The sequence below is a fragment of the Haemaphysalis longicornis genome, unplaced genomic scaffold (genome assembly GCF_048455015.1).
Source record: "Haemaphysalis longicornis isolate Haplotype H1 unplaced genomic scaffold, Haemaphysalis longicornis Haplotype H1 scaffold_4, whole genome shotgun sequence".
NCBI classification, from domain to species: Eukaryota; Metazoa; Arthropoda; class Arachnida; order Ixodida; family Ixodidae; genus Haemaphysalis; species Haemaphysalis longicornis.
Genome location: NW_027526361.1, coordinates 3,876,252 through 3,893,964, shown reverse-complemented (window position 1 = coordinate 3,893,964; position 17,713 = coordinate 3,876,252). Strand labels below are relative to the sequence as shown.

Below are 17,713 nucleotides of genomic sequence, written 5' to 3'. Positions count from 1 at the left end.
TTTTGTGCATATGTGCCTAGCCTTGCTGAGGTTTTGAGCTTGTTTTTTTTTCAAAGGATTTGTATAAACGTTACACCGTTGAATTCGGGATGAAATGAACTGCATGCTGATGCTATTTTAATTGGCTCAATGTGCATCAAATAAATGTTATGAGTAGTAATTAGAGCTCATTAATTTTTCAGAAAACTGTACTTGGCATAATTAGACTAATTCTATACAATCAACTATCTATTAAGGACTATAAATAGCTTCAGCATGCATGGCAGGTCTTGAGCTACACATCCAAACCATTTATTTTTCAAAATTTTGAATAAAAGCCCCTTAACGGCCCGCAAGAAATTACTTAATTAGGCTGCAGTATTTGCTTTGCAACTCAAAAAACACTTATGCCACATGAAAACTAATACATATTTGAATTGAGGAAAACAAAACACATATGCACAGTGATTTTCATTATCACAGACCAATTAATAAAAAAGTTCATTTCAAGACCCATGTCTCCCCTTTAACTTTTTTATTTATGGGTAGAAGCTTATGAAAATTTGCACACAAATGTATTTATCTTTGTAGATTTCAAATATGCAATTATATTTGAGCTGCTGCTGTTAGTTTGAAAGTTTGAGTTGCTGCTGTTAGTTTGAAAGTTGTCATGCAAAGTCTAAACCGTAATTAGGTAATTTCTTACGCAGCTTTAATGAACTTTCGCATTGCATTTTGTAGCTTTTTATTACATGAATTGATAGCCAGAGAGTTCCCATACCCGATGACATTCTTAGTTTTTATCTAATGTCATCCCGAAAAAATATTTCAAGTATAAAAGATGGCAGCATTCAATATTTTGGCTCATCAAAATAACGGCAAGTCATTATTTATGCATGGCCTAAATAGAAAAACTAAGAATGTCATCGGGTGCCTCAGTTTGTACTGAAAGAAACTGTACCAAGATTGAACTTACGAAGCAAAAAGAAGTTTCCAAAAAGCTGTGTAAGGCTGAGGTAAATGACCAAAAACATGAAACTGAGAAAACTGCATTTGATGTGTTACTGCAATGGCCATGTGTTACGAAATGAATGGTCAGTAGTATAACTGCAATATTTCTCTGTAACAAAGACATATTCTTCCCATTCTCAAATCTGTCTTTGGATTCCAAAAATGTCATCTCCAACTGTAGATACCAGAGGCCAAGTAACGTACACCATCAGGAATTCAGCAAAATTTATCAACCTCAAATCGGTTGGCGTCTTGCTGGCGTTGTGAAATCGGGTGTCGTCTCGGTGGCGTTGTGAAAACTGCAACAGTCCTTCGTAAACTGGCATCATTCATTGCAGTGCACTTTGGTACCCAGAATATTGGGCACGGCAGGGGAGGGAGGGGTGAAACTTGCTTCAGATGCTCGTTCTTTGGTGAGGCTATTTTAGTCGTGGTTTTTGTGCAGGAAGTTTGAGAGATACAGGGGTGGAACACTGCGCAGTGCGTTCTCTGCAAATGCATCGCGTCGTCGGCCCTGAAAAGCGCCTTTTGGGGGAGAAAAAAAGTAGCCGAAGGGCAAGCTTTGTTGGCCTATGGCAGTAATGCAGGAAACGTTCGGGCGATCTTGTGACAAAACACTGAGCTTTGATTTCGCTACACTGAAGTTTCAAGTGTGTGTGGCGACCGTCCCCTGGTCATCCACGGGCCATCAAACATGACATCAATGTTGCTTGGCGGCTGAGTAAGGTCCCTGTACAATCCCTTGCCGACACACACACACTATCTGCTTCAGAGGCTGCTGCAGTGTCAAGTGCGCTTGGAACACCTCTGTGGGTTAAGATCATTCCAGCACAAAAATCCGACAGACTAGACACCCCCTTTCCGATGCTTTGAATACTTTTCAAAGCCGTTATGTTCACCTCGAAAGGAGTGATGTTGCCAGATCCTTCAGTCCTTGGTGACGAAAAACGCTCCACACGATGTCGTAAACCGAGCACGTCACCTCGAGCCTCACGGCGAGTCCGTACTGCCCGTCAGCTGTCTCAAATCCGGCGCCGCCAGCCTGCACTTGTCGCACTCGACGTGCGCAACAAGGCCTTTCAGCATTGCCATATCTACTAAGACAAAATCTGTGCCTGATTCTACCTCCGAGTGCTCCAGATCCACTTCAAGGAGGTCGAATTTCCGCTGCGTTGGTGATTTGGTCTCCATGCCGCGTTTGATCTCATCTGCGTATTCCGTACGCGCGGCGATCTCCTCCCCCGCGTAGTACCCTGTGTTAAGTCGACAAGACGTGCTTGGACCGGGTCTGGATTCCCAAGGTAGTTGGTGAGGCGATGGGACAGGCGAAGCAATACGAGGCGGTGAATAATTTTCATTCCGGCTGAGTCGAGCCCGAAGTCGCACCACGCGGGCGGACGACGCTTTCGCTTCCCGTACGCATGACGGGTCGTCCTCTTCAAACGTACGTCTCCTGGCATCAGTCACGAAAGCGTGTGATGAAAGAATCCGAAGGAACCGCGAAAATGTCTAGCAAAACTACTCTAAAAGCAGACTCCGTCATACGCGCGTAGCAGACGCCATGATGGCGGGGGGGGGGGACAAATGGCATAGCAGTCGCCAGGCTCAGGCTCCTCTTACTCAAGTCGTCAGGCTCCTCCCACTACCGCCCTCGTCACGCGTCATACCGAGGTAGAAGCAGTAGAACTTAAAATGCTTAAAAGCAGTAGAAGCAAAAGTCGCCTGCGCAACGCCGATGCGCATGACTCGCATGCAGAAACGCGTCAAGAAGCGTTTTATTCGTCTCTACTAAACAACATTAGTATTAATGAATCCCTTGATTCAGAGCGCAGCGCTAACGTAGCCCAAATCATATCACATTGTTCGGTACACTTCCGAGCGCGATAGTGGGAGGTTAGTCACTCAAAAGTAAATCGCGCGCGGCTCTCCGTCAGCCGCCATGTTGTTTCTTTTGGTATCGCGCGGCAGTGGCCACTGCCGGTTGCTTCGATGGCTGTCATCTCGCAGGGAATGTGTTCTTCCCGCTCAACCCACAGCGCAGGGTTATTCCGGGTGCTTATACAAAAGCCTTTCTTTTTCAACATCTACCGTGGGAGCATCTATCATTGATGGTAGAGCCGCCGTGTGGGTTGACGGAAGCGCTTCTCCTTGTGATACGATTTTCTAGGCGGCGCTCACATTTTTTTTTTCTTTTGAGAGATGCGATTTTTTGCGGTTTACCTACATTCGAGTCGACTTACAATCGTGTAAATCGGTTATTGTTTGGCGTTGGTCAAGGGGATGTTGACGAGTGGAGGGGCGCTACTTGAATGTATTTTTTTTGTGCTTTGTAGTTTGCCATGCACATTGTTAGTGTGCGTGCGGATGCGGGTGAACATGTGTGCCGCCATGTTGCAGGGTGGCGGCCACCTGGCGATGGGTGGGCCCCCCAGCAGTGGCCTCGGCCAGCCCCCGCACGGCAGCCCGCCCTCGCTGGCCCCCGCGGTGGCTGCGCAGCCGGTGGGGGGGCAGGGGGCCGCAGCCCCAACGTCACAGGCCAGTCAGCCGGTCGAGTTCAACCACGCCATCAACTACGTCAACAAGATCAAGAACCGTTTTCAGGGCCAGCCGGACATTTACAAGCAGTTCCTGGAGATCCTGCACACGTACCAGAAGGAGCAGCGCAACCTCAAAGAGGCAAGGCCCCCGGGGCACCATCTGGTTGCGGGTGTGCGCTGACTTGGGGGCTCTCTCCCTCTCTCTCGCTCCAGGGGGTGCAGACAGGGGCCAAGCCGTTGACCGAGTCGGAGGTGTACGCGCAAGTGGCCAAGCTCTTCCAGAACCAGGAGGACCTGCTGCAAGAGTTTGGCCAGTTCCTGCCGGACGCAAACGGCGCCTCTACGCACTCGCTGGTCAGTGACCTGTGGGCCCTGTGGGGGGGGTAACGGTTACTGTAGAGCCCTGCCGTATGTGGCTCCTCCAGTCCTCTTAGTATTGGCTGCCCCTGCTCTGGGGAAGCCTCTTTGCTGTCACCGTGCAGCACTGCTCCTGAGAGGGGAGTGTCACTGTTCAGGTGAAGGGCGACTGATTGCCGGTGAGCGGTGCTGCTGGAAGTGCCTGCAGCGCGAATCTGTAGTCTGTCTGCTCAACGCATTGGGAACTTGAGGGTGCTCAGAGTGCCTGCTGTATCGCTGATTTAACTTTGCCCACCATGTGGACAACGGACTGGGATCAGGACACAAAAGCGTGACCCTGTAACATCCAGCTTTACAGATGCTGTTGCAAGTGGCAATGTCTTAAGGGGCGACGCGGCTTTCAACTTCGGAAAAATGACCAAAACATCGTTTTTTTGAAACCCACATATTCGGCTTCTATGTTTCCTATTCTACGCGTCTGCGAAGTTTTTAGGCTGAAAAGCGTTGCAAAGTGGCATAAAAAAATACTTTTGTCAGGCGCGGTGACAAACTATCAGCGCAAAAGGGCAAAAAAAACGGCAATTTTCGGAGTGCTCTATCTCCGCACCGGTGCCACCGGGCGCGGCCATTTTGATATGGTCAGATCGGCCGAGCGATCGTCTTTCCGGTTCTGCTCGTCTCTTTTATCTTCGTTCATGCACAAACGACAGAAAAGAAACGACGCACAAACGAAGCTAGAAATAGATGCTGAAGCGCTATTGGTCCTCCGGTCGGGGCGCAGAACAACGACCCTCCTGATTGGATGTCACGGGCGCAACGCAAGATGGCGGCCGCCTGAGCTGCGTAGCGAGCGGTTTGAGTCCATTTTCGCCGCTTCGCTCGGCCGAGTTTCTGTTCAATCTATGGCATTCAACACAGACGTTATCGCGGTGGGAATGCCGGAGATAACGAACCAGATTACGGGAAGTTGTGTGGCTCGAAAGGAGGAGGTCATCGAACGCTTCGTGGTGCGCGTGACTCTACCGTCGCCAGACCCCGGAGGGTGACGCGGTGTGCGCGCTTGCGATAGCGGTTCGTGAAGTGAACTTTTGGTCGGGTTTGCGATGTTTACACGCTTAGTTATTGCTGTGTTTTGACTGTGGGCTCGCTAGCTTTGAGAAAGAAACGGTCGACGCGTCAAACGCTGCGGCGCGCACGGCATAGCCGACGCGCATTGGAGCAGCACATGACTGGGCAACCGGTTACGATTGAACGCCAGCAGTTGTAATTAATGCCTGTGACGTTAGATTTAATCTTAAAAGTGACCTGACCAGCCATATCAGCTATAATCAAAGTTCGATATGTCGCGGTAAGCGTGCGCTGCGATGCGCGCGAGCCATATCGCCTTTCTTGCGCAAGGTTTCCCGTGCACTTGTAATTTTCATGCAAACAGGTTTGAGTTAGTAATATAGGAATAAAAATGTTCTCTGCATTAAAAATGTACGTTTCTGTCGCAGCATTTAACAGTGATTTTTTAGTGAAATTATTGATACCATTGCTTAGGGCATACTGGCTTTGCTGCGAGAAATATTGGATGCCTTGAATGTCAAAAGTAGTAAAAAAAATATGCTTTTGCTTTGAAGTTGGGAGTTATGCAGAATACTCTACCAAGCTTCAAAGTAGCTCATTTTCATCCTTGTGGTATGCAAACTTTTGGCAATGAACACCTGCACGTATGAGTACTAAGTTGCTGTGCCAGGCAAGATGATAAAACAAAAAAAAGCCAAAAATGTTCAAGTTTAAGTAAAAAAAATGCTTCACTTGTTGCCATGGGGACAACACTGCAAAGGGAAGTTGTCCAGTGCGATACAGCCAACCAGCTAACCTACTTTGCATTGAAAGCCCATTGAAAGCCATCTCCCCCTCCGTTTGGTTTGCAAACTGGGCCATGTACTCTTCACAAAGGAGCTTAAAATGATGTTTTGTGGAAAGAGAAAGGCTGTAAAAGGAACTCCAATTTCAAGGCAAGGCCTTCCAGAAGCCCCATGTTCAAAAGGACATGAAAGGCTACAACCGTGACGACTTTGGATAAGTGAAACCTATGTTGCAACTTTGGAAGCCGTTTTCTCAAAACAGTTTTTTTTGCCACCTGTGTCGCTTGTACCAGGGATTTCTTCGTGACCACTGGGTCTATTTTGATTCCGTTTCTTGCATTACATTCCTTGATGAACAGTTCAGGTTGTGACACTCTTGGTTTTCCAGATTTGTTTTTTGTGATTTTTTTATTCAAATAGTCGTTCACAGTCGACATGTCTGTTGCACATTAACCTCTAAAAAAATGAAAACTAAAAAACATTGTGTTGTAAAAAAAAATTCTAAAACTGTCACGACCTCGTCCATTCATTTGGGAATGCAAAGCACTTCGAACAAATTTTCTATCATGTTTTATAGGCCGCTCAAACTCGGTACAAGCGGAACAGAAAGAAAATTTAATACATAAAAAAGTTTTCAAAATATTAGTTTGAAATTTTTATGGTGTTATCACGGAAGCATTTCCAGTTGCTGTGCCAATTTTCATCAAAATCTACAAAGAAATAAAAAAGTTGATTTTGAAAGCCACGTCCCCCTTTAAGCAGATATTTCGCCTCTAAAACTGTGTAGTGCTGTGAATGCTTGGGAAGCGACTGTTATTAAACACTCAAGTGCCAGATAGAAATAGCAAGTGACTTGTGTCTGCAACCGCTGAAAAACGGTACCACTTGCAAGCCTTCAGTCTATGCACCAAGCAGCTGTCGTGAACTTTCTGTCATGGGTTTGATTTGTTCGAAGCCTTGGAGTTAAATCATATGTAACATTGCAGCAAGCGTTTCGGCTGCTGCATTATCTGCGATCATACATCCTTTAGTCGCGTTGCCCTAAAAACTGTATGAAGTTCTTCTGCTGTCGTTGCATACTCTGTCGAGTACCCTTTGGCTTTTTACGGGGGGGGGGGGGGGCACGGCTTTTAACTTCACAAAAATGACCAAAACGTTGTTTTGAAAGCCACATATTCAGCTTCCATGTTTTCTATTCTGTGGATTTGCAAAGTTTTTCTGCCAAAAACTGTCGCAAAGCGGAATAAAAAATACTTCTGGCAGCTGCGGTGACAAAATATCAGCACAAAAGCGCGAAAAAAATGGCAAAAAAGCGGCCCCACCAGTGATTCAGCAGGCCATCCTTGCTGTCCGTGGCAGTGGTGACTGGCATGGTTCTCAGTTACATGTGTTTGCAGGGGGTCTTGCTCTCACCATCCGGTGCAAATGATTTAAATACTTGAAGTGGGGGGGGGGGGGCAGCGGTTCTCCGCAGTCTCCTGTGACTAGCCAGAACCGTATCGACAATCTTGTCAAATCGGGTAACAAAGCTGCACACCCGAGGGTTCTCCTCTTAGCACTTTGCTTGCTCGCATAATTGCGACTCCGGCAACTGTGCTCCAACAGCCGCCCCCACCTGGAGGCAGCTCGCCTGACTGTTGCGGGCTGTTGGCATCACAACACTCGAGTTATTTTGGCCTGGGTCATTGGTCGGCAAAGCTGCGTCAGCATCAAGCAAGCGAGGCTTCTGCAACTCGGTTGCAGCAATACAAACTGCCGTAGAGCCAGCGCCAACCGCAATACAAGCGGCTTGCGGGCGCACATCACCGGTGTAGGTCGCCTGAGAGTCTCCGTCTCTTTCAAAGATTGGGATCCCTTGCGACCAACGAGCCCCCTGCTGAGCTGCGCGAAGCTCTTACTGCCTAAATGCATTCTCGAGCGGAGACTTCACGGCATCAAGATGCACGCACTCCGGAAGCGCGAAGAGCACGATATCATTGCTCCCACTTCTCCTCCCCAGCGAAAAAAGACTGATCTTCAGTGCTCCCCCTGCTTTTTGTCAGGCGTCGAATGAGCAAACACTCTGCTTTGAACTGGAAGTGCGGTAGTGGCGGGCTTATCGTGTGGATTTGCGAACTCCCAAGCATCACACCCTTGTTCGGTAGTGTCCGCCGCACCATCCGATGCATGTGGGAAACTTCAACCGGCACCGCCCCCACGCAACCGCAAGGGACTGCGCTACGAGTATGGCGACCGACCGCCATGTTGGAACAAGGCCTATTGTACCTCCCGTCGCACAAGCGAGCCATGACTGTGGCTGCTTGAATGTATCCTTTGGATGTACCACCTGGTGCGTGTATAGGAAGGTGTACACATTTGCCGTAACGGCTGTATCGGGCACCATAAACAGTCTGCCTGCAAGCAACTGGCATGAGGCGTTTCGCTCCCGGGAAATCTTTCGGACAAAGCGTAGCGGCCTGGGACTACACGGCCGAGCGGGTCGATGGTCAGACGCTGAAGCAGACGCTGTAATGGTCGGGAACCTCCGTCCTCACCGCAAATGTCCGTGGACACCATAGGCTATAAAGGCTCGGGATCGTTCTCAGGGAGCTAGCAACCTTGAATTCATCTGAAGACAAGACCCACGTTAGAGCGCCATGTGGAATATGTGGGATTCTTGGGGGCGACCTAGCCAGTACTCTCGCGTAAGCTAGGGAGCCTACATGCGCCGCGCCTTCGTCGTTTAGGGTGGAGACGGCAGAGTCCAAGGTTTCCTAACGGTGGCTGTGGCGGCCGCCAAACTTGACGGGCCGCCATATTGGACCCCTAGTGCACGCTTAGGGAGCCGGCATGCGCTGCGCCTACGGAGGCGCGGAACAGGCTATCTCTAACACGACCTGCTTCGAAACGATCGTGCGTGGTTAGTGGTTATCGCCAAGCAGCTTTCCAAAAACTTACTGCTGCTGGGCACAGTTGAGATCGTGGGATCATTCGTTTAATGCGGCATTCACGTCCTTGGTAAAAGCTTGCCAGTGCCTCCTTTGGAGGCACTAGCTGTGCGTAGAAGCGTGCGACTACGCGATTTTTCGTGCCTGGAGCTCCATGTGGCGCATAGCCGGTGTATCTTGTTTTTCACTTGCAGAATCGTGCTACGGTGCAATTATTTTTTGCAGGTCAGTTCGGTGGCAAGCAGGAAATATATCTCAGATTACATGACATTACATGACATTAGTCGAGAATAAAAACACGTCGTGAGCAACTGACACAATGGAGAGCAACGTCTCGAGAGAGAGGCGCAATGTGAATGGAGGCACACCAGTGTTCTTGGTTTTGAATGCCTTTTTCAGGCTGGTACTGAGGAGCAGCAAAAGAAAATGTTAGCAGGAAAATATTTCACAGCTTTTTTGAACACACTATAATGTAAATTATACAAATAAGGCATCAATTTTTCTTTATAACTACAGTACGACAATGAAGTTGCATAGAGCCCTTAACAAAGGCACAGTCCTGAATTATGATTGAATGTACCACTCAAGTCGTTCAAGTGTCCTCACATAAAAAAATTGATCGCAGCTGTGTATCTTGTCGGTGCTGCTTGTCGGTGCTGCTCAAAACTTGAATCTTCAAAATGTGCCTAGAAGAAAAAAGTCAATCTTAGCAACAATATTTGAAAACCACATAATGCACTTGAATTACTCGCTCGCGAGGCAGAATGCTTGCTCTCGCGCGTTTCTTTGCCTTTTGGAATGGAAATTGATTATGCCCTCTAACTAATGTAGTACGGGAGTTTTATGGGGCGTTTCGCCACAGAAATCTTTGCAGACTTTATTGACCCCTCATACGCAGTTTGGCAGTGTTGCAAGAATCATACATTCCACCCCCGTGCGGAATATCAGCAGAAGCAACGCAGGGGACAATTTTTTCGGCGACCCGATGAATATCCAGCACACGGCAGCTGCAAAGTCGATTGCCGAACGCAGCTGAGGGATGAGACAATACTCTGAATTGCAGCGCGTTCGAAGATTGCGCAGTCGCCCAGCGATCGCTTTTGTCGCTTGGTATCAACCAATTTTTGTCGCAGTGACGAGAATCGCGCCTTTTTTGTCGCAAGCGTGAACGGTCCGGGCTTTTGGGGGATGTTTTATAACCAGGCTTAGTTTTGAACATTCACGTTTTATGCATGCGTAATCCGGCATAATCGAGCCACGCAAACAATCCACTTGCGTGCACGCTGCATTCGCACGCTAAATTGCCGCTCGGCTATGTGCAGCCGTCGCTGGAAGCCATCAAAACAGGCCATGGCCTGCGCTACCGGCGCGCAACGGCGGTGCCGCGACGGAGGAGACGTTGAGGACACGACGACGCTCGCTGAAAGCGTTGCAGGTGCAGAGCACTTAAATAATAGAATATAGTTGCAAGTACGCGTGCAAAAAACATGAAGCGAGGTGCAATACTCACAGCGCAAACACGAGAAGCAGCAGTGGGCTCCCAGCGGTCCCTTTTCACTTGGCTGGCCGGGAAGCGGAACATCCGTGTGCCTTTTCTGCAATGGTTCGTACATTGCGGAACGCAACAGCCGGGCATTTTTGGTGCTCATACAACTCCCAACACGTTCACCGAGCTGGCACAGTTGTGAAAAGCTTCCCGTTGTCAACAAAAGTCACCGCGAGTCACAGGCGGCAAGGACGCAGCCCTACGCACACGGCGGCAGTGAACCGACTGGGGAACAACATGGCGCCGTATCGGCCCCGTTGCTATGGCAACGTGTGCTGGCAACGCTGCCCGACGGCGGAAGGCGGCACGAGCTGTGTCGAAGAGTGGCACCACCCTAAACGACGAAGGCGCGGCACATGTAGGCTCCCTAGCGTAAGCCACCACGCTAGCTCCCGGCGTGTCGACCACGCGTGCTCCCACACCTACGGCAGCCCGGCGAGGTTCGCCGATACGAGAACACAGTAGACAGTAGTGCGGAAATACAGCCGTTTATTTGGAACTCCCAAAGCATGCGAGCACTAAGCTCGACGGCGTTCACGCCATCCTGGTCGTGATCAGGTGTGGGAGGCAGGCACTCATGGCGCACGACAAGTTCCCACCTGAGATAATGGTCCGCCGCCTCCGTGCTGTTCCACCGATCTCACCCAGACCTTACCTCTGATCAGACTCTCTCTGTTTTCTGCACACACATGGTTGTGCAGCCAGCGCGCCTATGTGACGCACGGACCAGTAATGCCATCTCTTGGGGCGCTGACGAACCATCGGAGCGCTGGACAAACGTTGCGACAAACCGGTTTCAGCGCATCACATCTCTCTCTAAGTGTGCACTGGCGCAGGATCGCAGTTCTCCACCATTCCCACAATATTCTTCACAGAGGAGCTGAAAACGGTGTTTTGTGGAAAGAAAAAGGCTTGAAAAGGCACTTCAATTACATTCCTTGATGTTCAGGCCATGACACTCTTGGTTTTCCAGGTTTACTTTCTGTGAATTTTTCATTCAAGTAGTTGTTCACTCTACATGCCTGTTGTACATTCACCTCTAAAAAACTGAATACTAAAAAAAATTCATTGTAAATAAAAAGATCTAACCATGTCACAACCTCATTCTTCATTTGGGAATGTAAAGTACTTCGAACAAGTTTTTTATCGTGTTTCATAAGCCGCTCAAGCTCGGTACAAGGTGAACAAAAAAAATTTTATAAATAAAAAAAGTTTCAAAGTATGAAAACTTTGTGTTATCATAGAAGCATTTAGTTGCTGTGCCAGTGTTTATCAAAATCCACGAAGAAATAATAGGTTGATTGCGAATGCCACTTCCCCCTTTGAATACTTCCTTGTGCGTGTTGTTCAGTGTGGTCCTTGCCAGAACAAGCAAATGCTTCAGGGCACACCTGCATGTGTGCAATTCTCTTCGACGCAAGGAGAAGTATGCGAAGTGAATTTGAGAAAAAGGCTGCCCTTGTGTGCTTGCACATGCACTGCTATTTCTGTGTTGCAGGTTTCGCAGGGCCTGGACTTTGGCTTCCAGCCGGTGAAGGCAGTGAACAATGATCACACAGCTGCAGCAAAGAAACCCAGCGCGGGGCTGGCCAAGCCGAGTCTTGTTTCGAGCCTCGGCAGCTCGCTTAAACAGTCGGGCCCGCCGCTCAAGCGGCCATTGTCACACCTGTCTGGATCAGTCGCCAAGGTTTGCCTCAGTCCCCTCAAAATTGTCTTGGGACGCAATTTTTCCTTCATTGGGCGTCCACAAACAGCGGTTGATTTTTGTGTGAGAGAGCAATCCGAATTTTACAAGGTTTATGAAAAAGCCTTCACTCGCCTGCACTTTGCCTGGTGCGCCCCCTTAAGTTTTGAAGTTGGCGCCACCGTATGTAAATGTGAAATCATCTGCAGCACCAAACTGAGCAGTGCGCGAGTTGAACTTTGAAGCAAGCGGCCAGTACAACTTTCCCCTTATGGCGATCATGGCACCTGCCTGATTATGATTAGGGCAAAGACAACAGCACAGGTCAGGTTATCAGAGCTTCAGTGCTCCGAAATGATTCGACATGGGAACCGAAGTAAGATCTCTGAATTCTGAGATGTTAGATGTGGTGAGAGGTCACTGTGTCACGCAGTTTCTGTAGGCAACTGACTGAAACCCCCTGTTCTCCCTTTCAGAAACAGAAGATGACGAGCCTGAAGGACGTTAGCCTTGCCGAAGCTGGAAAGCATGGTACTCTTAATGAGTTTGCCTTCTTCGACAAGGTACGCTACATCTCTCCTTTTGTGGTGTGGGAGCCGCTAAGCAGGGCCTTGTTGGGGCAGTGACATTGGATACTGGAGAATACAGGGCCTTTTTTCTCTTTTTCGTGCATGTCGTTTGCAGGTTCGCCGTGCACTGCGTGGACAGGAAGTTTATGAGAATTTCCTTCGTTGCTTGATCCTCTACAACCAGGAGATTGTTTCCCGATCAGAATTGGTTCACCTCGTCACGCCATTTCTGGGGTACGTTTGAGTAGTCGAAGTGCGCGCTTTCCTGTCACTGTTGCTATTTCATATTGCATTGAGGAGCGGAGTGTGGGGCGATGTTCTGTGCAACTAGGAAAAGCAAGGGTGGTGTGTAGTCCTTTGCAGCTGAGCAGATTAGCTACGAATTGACAGTACAGAGAAGCTTTCTTGCTTGTCTCGCCCTTGCACATGTGCATTTTGCTTGTGGCTGTGCGGTATCTGGTGCAGCTTTCAAAACTTGAGGGCTGCATTTGTGGCACGCACACCTTGCAGCAAGTTTCCGGAGCTGTTCAAGTGGTTCAAGGACTTCATCGGGTACAAGGACCTGGGTGGTCAGATGGAGCCCATCCCCAACAAGGTGGTCCAGCAAGAGCGCATCTCGGGAGACCCCTCCATGGAAATTGGTACGTCTGCTGTGCACCTGTGCCCTCCCTCGGGGGCGTGGTGCAGGTGTGAACCCCGTTTCTTGCCCCGTTTCCCCCCCCAGACTACTCGTCGTGCAAGCGTTACGGGGCCAGCTACCGGGCGCTGCCCAAGAACGTGGTGCAGCCCAAGTGCAGTGGGCGGACGCCGCTGTGCCGCGAGGTGCTCAACGACACGTGGGTGTCGTTCCCCTCGTGGTCGGAGGACTCGACGTTTGTGAGCTCCCGCAAGACCCAGTACGAGGAGTACATCTACCGGTGCGAGGACGAGCGCTTCGAGCTGGACGTGGTGGTGGAGACGAACCTGTCCACCATCCGCTGCCTGGAGGCCGTGCAGAAGAAGCTGCAGCGGCTGAGCGCCGAGGAGCGGCAGCGCTTCCAGCTGGGCGACAGCCTGGGCGGCTCGTCAGCCGTGCTGCAGCAGCAGGCCATCCGGCGCATCTACGGCGACAAGGCGGCCGACATCGTGGAGGGCCTCAAGCGCAACCCCACGGTGGCCGTGCCCCTGGTGCTGCGCCGGCTCAAGGCCAAGGAGGAGGAGTGGCGCGAGGCCCAGAAGAGCTTCAACAAGCTGTGGCGCGAGCAGAACGAGAAGTACTACCTCAAGTCGCTCGACCACCAGGGCATCACCTTCAAGCAGAACGACGTCAAGTTCCTGCGCTCCAAGAGCCTGCTCAACGAGATCGAGGCCCTCTACGAGGAGCGGCGGGAGCAGATGGAGGAGGGCGGCGGCGACCTGCCCGCGGGGGGCGGCGGCCCCCACATGAGCCTGGCGTACCCGGACCGGTCCGTCCTGGACGACGCGGCCAGCCTCATCATCCACCACGTCAAGCGCCAGACGGGCATCAACAAGGAGGACAAGCAGAAGATCAAGCAGCTGCTGCGCCACTTCGTGCCCGACCTGTTCTGCCTGCCGCGGGGCGAGCTCTCTGACGACGAGGGCGACAAGGAGGACGACGCGGAGGAGACCGAGGACGGCGAGAGCCAGCCCCTGCCCCCCGCAGCGGCGCCCCACCAGCACCACCTGCCCCGGCCGGCCCCGGACGAGGAGCGCGGGGGGGACTCTCCCGAGCACGAGGGGGCCCAGCTGGACGACTCGTACACGCTGTTCCTGGCCAACGACCACTGGTACCTGTTCTTCCGGCTGCACCACCTGCTGTGCGAGCGCCTCACCAAGATCTTCCGGCAGTCGACGAACCTGGCGGCGGACGAGGCCAAGGAGCGCAACAACCGCAAGGAGTCCACGGCCGTGGCGCTGCGCCTCAAGCCACGCAGCGAGGTGGGCGCTGCACGCGGCTTGCTCGGGGGAACACCGCGGGGTTACGGGCGAGCTGTGGCCGGGAGTGTGCGGGCCATGTTTCGGCCACTCTCGCTGCCTTTGCACGACTTTATTCACTGGAAAAATCAATTTGAAAAGGCTGTCTTCTCTGCAGCCTCCCTCATTTGCTGTGGCGTTTTGTATGACGTCAAAAACAGATGGCTGGGCTTAAGGGGAGACGCGGGTCTTGGAATCCCGAAATTTGGCCAAAAAATCTATTTTTAGAAATAGCCATTTTCGGAAAGTAGAGCTATTTTTCTACCGGTTAGCAAAATATCCAGACCCAGGAGTACGTATTTGAGCCATAATATCAATTTATAGCACCGACGCCCGCTAAAATTGGCCAAGATTCGACGCGAAAATAGCATTTTTTCGACGACTCGCCCCTCGGGTTCTACATGCGCCACGGCGTCCATCTTGGTCTCATTCGAAAGCGCGTCTTTTCGTTTTCAATTCCCCGCCAGAACCACTCCGTATCGTCCGTTGGTTGCGAGTAAAACCGGGGTAGAAAAGAGACTGATCGCGCCACCTAATTGGTTACTGACTGCACGTGACCGCAGGGCGCAACCTCATTGGCTGGGCGCCGTGGGTCATCTGCTTGGCACTCTCATCACAGTGCAACGGCTCATGTATTCATCTTTGCGAGGACCGGCAAAAGCCCCGCATGGCGTAAAAATAAAGTAAAGATGTCTATCGATAACCGAAAGGAAGAACAGGCATTATTAAAAGCGCCTGAAATACGATTTTCTGCTCGTGTGACGACGACTTATCGGGAGAACGGCGCCGAGACGGAGGTAGGCTTAGCGCCCGCGCGGGCTGCCGAGACGATAGCGTAGCGATATGATTACGCCTGCGGGGGCACTAAGGTGCGTCTGTCTTTCGATCAGCAGCAAATAGAAAGAAAAGAAATGATAAAGTGGAGGATGCCGCATGCCGACGTCGCAAGGGAAGTGTGTTCATTCTGTTATCAACGATGTTGCGGCGGTTCAGCCCGCACTCCGGCGTGCGCTATCTCGTCGGCAGGTTACCATATAGATGAGCGATTTGAGAATTATAAATGTTCGCACTGTGCACAATGTGCGTTGGTGACGTGATATACGACTAGATTAAACCGAAAACGTGGTTATCCCACCTAGCCAAGCGCATGCACGTTACAGAACAGTGGCGGGCATTCCGTTACCAGCCCCTTCGCTGCAACTCACTTCACGCGATGCAAATCCGATTTGATTGCCACAAATGAAGCAGTAACATACCAAAATAGCGTTTACAACTGTGGTGCACGCTCGGCACCTTAGCCCTAGTCGCCAAAGAGAGACGGCGCGATGCCAACAGCATAAAAATTGAAGCAACGTTCTGGCTTTGCTTTTGTTCAGTTTTTCTGCCAAGTGTCATCTGTATACAGAGGATTTCACAATTTTCTCATCAACTGATTTCAGCAAACTTGGTGTGCTTGTGTTGAGCGACAAGCGAGCTACATTCTAAATTGTTTCTTTTTTTAATGTGCTCAATAGATAAAACTGTCACTTGTAGTAAAACTTCAACTGCGATTTTCTCAGCTTCCCTTTTTTTGCATATGTGCCTAGCCTTGCTGAGGTTTTGAGCTTGTTTTTTTTTCAAAGGATTTGTATAAACGTTACACCGTTGAATTCGGGATAAAATGAACTGCATGCTGAAGCTATTTTAATTGGCTCATTTTGCCTCAAATAAATGTTATGAGTAATAATTAGAGGTCATTAAGTTTTCAGAAAACTGTACTTGGCATAATTTGATTAATTCTATCCAATCAACTATCTTTACAAGAATATAAATAGCTTCAGCATGCACGGCAGGTCTTAAGCTACACATCCATACCATTTATTTAAAAAAAAAATTGAATAAAAAGTTCCTTAAAGGCTCGTAAGAAATTACTTAATTAGGCTCCAGTGTTTTCTTTATAACTCAAAAAATAATTATACCACTTGAAAACTAATTACATATTTGAAATGAGGAAGACAAAACACATATGCACAGTGATTTTCATTATCACAGACCAATTAATAAAAAAGTTCATTTCAAGACCCACGTCTCCCCTTAACTGCGCTACTGCACGGCTCGCGGACCCTCCAACAGAGTCAGTTGGTGCAGCGTTTAGTCTGTCAGCCGCCGACAGGTCATTGCAATTCGTTCGCTCAGTTGAAACTGACTCACGGCACATTTGGGAATGGAAGAATGTGCCTTTGAATTGTTAGTTTGTACACTGTATCAAGCTTTAAGTCCAAGTTGCTCCATACAAGCGCTGCACAAGCGCACATGCTACACTTCGCTGACTGGTATGCTAGTAGGAAAATCTAAGGCCAATTGAAGGCGGAAGAACAGTTAGTGAAGTTAATATATGTATAAAGAATTAAAGTCAACCACAACTTTTATCGTACAGCGTAAAACCAACAATTGGTAAGCACTTTCATTGGGCTAAGTACCGTATTTATTCGAAAATAGGTCGACCCCCTAAAAATTGAAGTCGCCGAAAAAAAATTAAAAATATTCGATTATAGGTCGACCCATATTTTTAAGAGAAAACTGGAGGAAACTTGTTAAAACTCACAGTTATTTACAACGCGGTCGCTTAAGGAGGGAAGGGGGTCTTTAACCTATTTTTTTTTATTTCTTATCCAATTTTGGTGAAACTATGCACTCTTGTACAGTTTTTTTGTGCTGATTCCAAATATCCAATCAGTTTTTGCAAAAGTAAATTAGTTTTAGAGATAATTACTAATTAGCCGCCATTTTTTAAGGCCTAAATTAAAAAAAAAGTGGTCCATCGTCCCGCTGTTTCCGCCATCCCCTGATCAGCTTTTCATTAACGCCGAACTCTCGCTGAGCGGCGCAGTTGTTCGAGTTCTCGGCACACAGGATCACCCGCAGCTTAAAGTCTGCAGTATAACTCGTGCGACGTGACATCGTGAAATGTGCACGTGCAAAACGTCGTGTGCGGAAATCAAAACGAAGCTGACACAAAGAAAGCGCGTGAAACGGAGAACGGGGAGATAGTAGAGACATGGAGCGATGCCGCCAACGCCGTTCCGTTCACGAGATGGCTACGCTAGGTGGCAAAAGTCACCACCACCTCGCACTAGCCGCTACCACGGCTCCGAAGACACCAAGCCTAGCCAATCTGGCCCTCTAGCCACTAGGTCAGCTCGCTCGGCCAGCTCGGCTCCGGCCGCAGATAACGCACGATGGCCGGCAGTGACCGTGGCTGGTTTTCTTACGCTGATTGTTTCGTTATTTTTCCTT

General features: G+C 49.6%; 1 protein-coding gene across 3 annotated transcripts in view; it reads left to right on the top strand.

Annotated features, from left to right (window-relative positions):
- Sin3a (SIN3 transcription regulator family member A) overlaps nt 1-17,713 on the top strand; it is a 41,734-nt gene that overhangs the window by 16,778 nt on the left and 7,243 nt on the right. For all 3 annotated transcript variants that reach the window (XM_077705666.1, XM_077705668.1, XM_077705667.1), the window contains exons 6-12: nt 3,388-3,666; nt 3,741-3,881; nt 11,709-11,897; nt 12,371-12,457; nt 12,579-12,697; nt 12,974-13,104; nt 13,188-14,401. In XM_077705666.1, the coding sequence (XP_077561792.1) occupies nt 3,388-3,666; nt 3,741-3,881; nt 11,709-11,897; nt 12,371-12,457; nt 12,579-12,697; nt 12,974-13,104; nt 13,188-14,401 (2,160 nt within the window). The remainder of the gene's footprint in view (nt 1-3,387; nt 3,667-3,740; nt 3,882-11,708; nt 11,898-12,370; nt 12,458-12,578; nt 12,698-12,973; nt 13,105-13,187; nt 14,402-17,713) is intronic.